At 37.5% G+C, this 5,166-nt stretch overlaps 1 protein-coding gene across 1 annotated transcript; it reads right to left on the bottom strand.

Moving 5' to 3' along the window:
• Positions 1-425: 425 nt before the first annotated feature.
• LOC127076088 (exportin-2) lies at positions 426-4,820 on the bottom strand. Its single transcript, XM_051017643.1, has 2 exons — positions 1,700-4,820; positions 426-835 (listed from the first exon to the last, which is right to left on the bottom strand). Exon 1 carries the CDS (start codon positions 4,610-4,612, stop codon positions 1,700-1,702), a length of 2,913 nt encoding a protein of 970 aa, XP_050873600.1. The 5' UTR covers positions 4,613-4,820; the 3' UTR covers positions 426-835.
• Positions 4,821-5,166: the final 346 nt, after the last annotated feature.

Raw genomic sequence — 5,166 nt, 5'->3', positions numbered from 1 at the left:
CTTTTCATGGAAATCTTCTTAAAACCTATTCTCTCCTCTCCTAATTCCGAATCAGACACTTCAGGAAACTTAACCTATCACGTTTCAAACCCCTCTAGAGACTAAGCATACTATCTTCCTAATTTTCAGAATTAAATGAAAAGTTATGCGAAACAAGCAATATTTTTAAGGACAATACTTGCTGCACATTATGCTTAAGGTATGTTACCATTCTTCACTTGAAATACACGTGTTAATTATAACTTCTGAAAAAATATTAGACTTGAACAAATTATTGATAGTTATGAATATTTTAAGTGAAGAAGAACAGTGAACACCTAAGGAAATACACCTAAGTTGTCATAATAATAATAATAATAATAATAATAATAATAATAATAATAATAATAATAATAGTTTTAATCCAATTAAAATAAAATATGAAATCACTATTAACAATCCTTCTGTCATTCAATTAGAAATGCAAGTTTTACAGAAAATTGACTATAGATACTCCCTGCCATTTGCTGACAGACATGCATACTCAACAAACAAAACTCAGGAAAATTGGGGGAAGGGGAGCATGAATAAAATTTACACCAAAATCCCAATAGACCAAAAGGCACTTCAAACACATGCCGACAGAATTCAAAATGGGAATAACACAAACCTCAGTTCATCACCACATAAAATTATGAAACCGACAAAATTTGGATGATGATAATAGTTGTTGGAATCTCTTTGTTGCAATGCAATAAGTATAATTGACAGTAGGGCAACGATAACAGACCACTCAAATGTTGCAAAAGGCTGAGGCTTCAGACAGTAATGCCCAATGGTATTCCAGCACAAATTCCTGCGACGTAAAAAAACATTGCATTATTAGAGAGATCACTTATTTAACTCAATAATCATGACTCAAAAAGTATCATAAATTTCTTTCACTCCAAGTTATGCATTTTTCATTCATACCTTTCATATGCATATTTGCCTTTTAATAGTGTCATAGTCCTCTCTTACTCACTTTCTACACACAAAACAAAGGGGAGAGAAAAGAAAACACTTACTTTTCTTTTTCACTCAAACTAAACAATTTATTGCCTTTCTCACCTCCAAACAAAAAATAACTTAAATCTCATAGACAAACTACTGATGGAAAGCAGAGAAATAACTTTGCAGCCAGTGAAATTATTATATAAAGATTGATTAAGCATTAAGTTAAACAAAATATATGAGAAAATCAATGAGAAGATATTTAAATACTAAACATTCGTACTAGTTCGTAGATTTAAGCAAACAAAATGAATTCACACTATGGAGGTCAAAGATGGGCAAAAAAATAATGAATTAAGAATATGTTGATTATAGTAATATGATCCTAATACAATTGTTGATTATAGTAATATGGTCCTAATACAATATTTCACTCTAGCATCAATAAAAATTACTCGAGTTTAATGATAAATCTATAATGATCAAATCATGCATGAACTGTCTTCCCTTGCTAGTTGCTACCAATACAAACAGATAAATATTATGACAGTGACATAGATCCAAAATAGAGAATAATAACAAGTGTAACAGCTGCAACAAAAAGTTTGAAAACATTGGACAGCATTATGTATGTCAAAATATATCAAGGGTAGATTAAGGAGAAGTCATGGACAGAAAACCAATAAGCACAAATCCAAAGAAAATAACTCTCAAGTACACAACTTACTCAAACTAAGGAGAGTTTGTAAGTGTTGCAAAGTTGAAGCAGTGCTGTCTGATTCTCAGGATCTACATTTTCACTAATGACTTTAGAGTACCTACCAGGGGAACGTGCACAAAGTTGGGACAATGAAGCAACAAAAAATTCCCGGGGATCTCTTATATCTTGAAGTGGATCTTCTACGTTCTTTCCAGCATTGTGAAGTCGGACAAAAGTGTCAGTGTAACCCACTTTTTCTGCAATATCTGGCATGTCAGTTTCATCCTCAACCCTATCTTGTTCTTGCCGGGAAAGAAGTGTCACAATACTGTCCACCATTTTACCCCAAGACACAGAAGCTGCAGGATCCAAAAGGACTGGAGACTCACAAATGAGTCTGGTTGAAGCAACTGCAGTCAGTTTCAGCTCTATCTTTCCCGCGATATGCTTAAGATTAGGAATCCAGAACTGGGTCAAAATCGCACTAAATATATCAGGCTGGACGGCGTTCATAGTATCAATTACATTTGAAGAACCATGTTTAACGAGAAAGAGTGAAATGAATATCAAGAGAGACTTAAGGAGCTTTATTGGCCGCCTTTTCTGGAGCTCTCTAAAAATAGCAGCCCAGATGTGAGAAATATAAGGCTTAATAACATCATATGGAAGACTCTCAATGACAGTGTTAAGCACATAAAATCCTTGTTCAGAAGTGCTTGAAGATTGTATCAGTGTGTCAAATATGCCAAGTACTTTGGTCAATTTATCCCCTTGGCTGATCTCATTTGGTGCCTTTTGAAGGAAAGCCTGAAGTAGACGCACAAGGGCAGGAACATTTGATGCTCTTTTCCAAGAGTCCGGTGACAAAAGAATCTCAAATATCTGCATGTAAATTGGTGGGATGGGTGGTCTGTTTAACTCAACAAGCAGAGCAAGCAACTGAAATGTGTATGGGAAAAACTCAGTTACATCATTGGACAATATTATTTCAAGCCTAGGAAAAAGGCTTGTTTCAAAAACAGACACAAGAGATGGGTCCCTCTCAGAGGCTCGCTTCACAAGAATGGCTACTGACTCAAAGAGATAATGATTGAAGATAGGATTTTTGGGATTTTTGCAAACTTCAGAAAGAAGTGACCCCAAACCCTCAATGCAAATTCGAGCAACATCAAGTTGTATATCTGCAACCCCAAGAACCCTTGTAATACATTTCATTACATATTGATTCTCTTCAGACTCTGGGAGCTTCAAGGCACTGAAAAGATTGTTCATCAGCATTGGGAAAATTGGACTGATATCTGCCGAACTATAACGAGCTATACCACCCTCATCTTTTACCAATAAAAGTTTCTCAATACAGCTAGCAGCATAAGAATGAACAACATTTGATTCCGCAGCAAGGAAACGAACCAAATCAGGTAAAAAGTTCAATGCAACATGTTTTGATATTTGAGTACGGAACATGGTAAAGAATTTGAGTGCACCTGCCTTAAGCATTGGATAACCATTCACATCCTGACTTTGCAGCTCAGGGACAATCACAGATTCAAAAAAGCTTTGAACATTTACAAGATCTGGAGAGACATAACTGGTTCCAGCCTTCTTGGTTGAAAGAGAGACTACCAAGAATATTGCGCAATCCTTGTCCTTCCAATTCCCTGCTGGGTTTGCAGCAAAGGAACTTAACAAACTCTGTATTTGCCCAGAAACAATGCTTTTTACAGCATCTCCATAATGTGTGGCAATTCCCTTAAGCAGCTCACAAGCAATCCTCCTGCGTGTATCAACATCACTGCCTTCCATATCCCTCCTAATATACTCAATATGATTCATCTCAAACAGCTCCTCATCATCCTCCCTCAACCTCACATTAGGGATCACAATGCCCTGGCAAATCTGCGGTATGATCCCATCAGCAGCAAACAAAGTGTGGTGAACACTGGTGCTAACTGTGGTCAAAAACTTAATAGCTGTGACAGCAAGTTGATCACGACTTGTTGACTGTGACACATTCCCCAACAAAGTCCAAACAGCAAGTGCAAAATCATTCAAGAATCCCTTAAACTCCTCCTCATACTTTTTCATATAGTGACTAATATTCTCACAAACAGAAGCCCTAAGTTCATCCACAAGAGCAAGACCATCAGGTCCACTGCCCTCGAGAGAAGGGTAACTAGTAGTAAGGTATTTTCGGAACTCAGTCATCCATTCCCTCATGTGATCCTCAAAGAACTCAGGGAGCTCTTGAAAATTCAACGAGTAAAATAAACTACAACACAATTTCTGCGACTCAAACAGTTTACGCAGGTTTGCTGCAGGCGGTGGTGGTGCCGCAGTAGCAGCAGCGTCAATTAAGGACGCAGTCTTAAGAAAAATTTCAAGCAAAGGAGCAGCAAAATTATCGAGACAATACTTCAAATCAATCCAGAGATCATTGGAATGAGACTGTGTACGAAATTTCCCGAAAATTGAATCAGCAGTACCTAGAATACCGTTAATAGAAGTGTAATCGTTTGCCTGAGACGCATTCTGGAGACTGGCGACGAGTTCAGGGAGTAACGTGGGCCATGCTCTGGGGAAATCATGGTTGCCGATGATAGCTAGGGCTTCGCTAAGCTGAGATTGGATTTTGGGAGTAGCGCCAAGCATGAGAGGGACGATTAGGGTTTTGATCTGTTCCTTCTCGGGTTCAAGGATCGAACTATCTTCTAATGCCCATCGGAGACGAAGGTGGTTTTTGAAGTTGACGGCGGCGGATTGACGGATCTGCTCGTCGACGGCTGGTTCTGCGACGAGACGGAGTACGACGAGGCCGAAGTTGGGACTGTCGGCTGCTTCAGATAGGGATGATTCGGCGCGGCGGCGAGGCTCTGGTGCCGGAGAGAGAGTGTTGAGGAAGCATTCGGAGAGGAATTGGAGAGTTTGAGGGTTCCATTCCATGGTGGTTGTGTGTGAGCTCTGCTAGGGTTTTGGGTTTTCGAAGTTTTGGTGAGAATGGGGGAAAGGAGTGAGGGTTTGGAGAGGGAAATCAGAGAGAAAATGACGGATTTTGAATGAGGGTTTAATTCGATTATTACTAAATTAATTAATTAAGATCTGATTTAAAAACAAAATCAGTACTAGTTTATATCATGTGAGAAAATTAGGTTTCTTTTTGAAAAATCTAGGGAAAATAAGGTTCGCTTTTTCACTTTTTGTGGTGCCTCCTACTCCCTTTAAAATTTGAATTCGGACACACTTAAATTACAATTAAATTACAATCAAAATGAATATAGTTCAAAGATATATCATCGGATGGTATTTGGTATATTCAAAAATATATCTTCAAAATATTTTTTGAAAGTTGTTCAAAACGTGAAAAATACAAAGGACTAATTATTTCAGAGATGTATTTTCAAAATTATTCCTTAATCATATCAGAACAGCATCAATGTCCAAACATTTAACTTTTGTGAGGTCAACTTATATTTACCTATATTAACGTAAAATTAAAG

This window comes from Lathyrus oleraceus, chromosome 4 (genome assembly GCF_024323335.1).
Source record: "Lathyrus oleraceus cultivar Zhongwan6 chromosome 4, CAAS_Psat_ZW6_1.0, whole genome shotgun sequence".
Classification (NCBI taxonomy): Eukaryota; Viridiplantae; Streptophyta; class Magnoliopsida; order Fabales; family Fabaceae; genus Lathyrus; species Lathyrus oleraceus.
The sequence above is the reverse complement of the archived record's forward strand: the minus strand, read 5'-3'. Positions and strand labels throughout refer to the sequence as shown.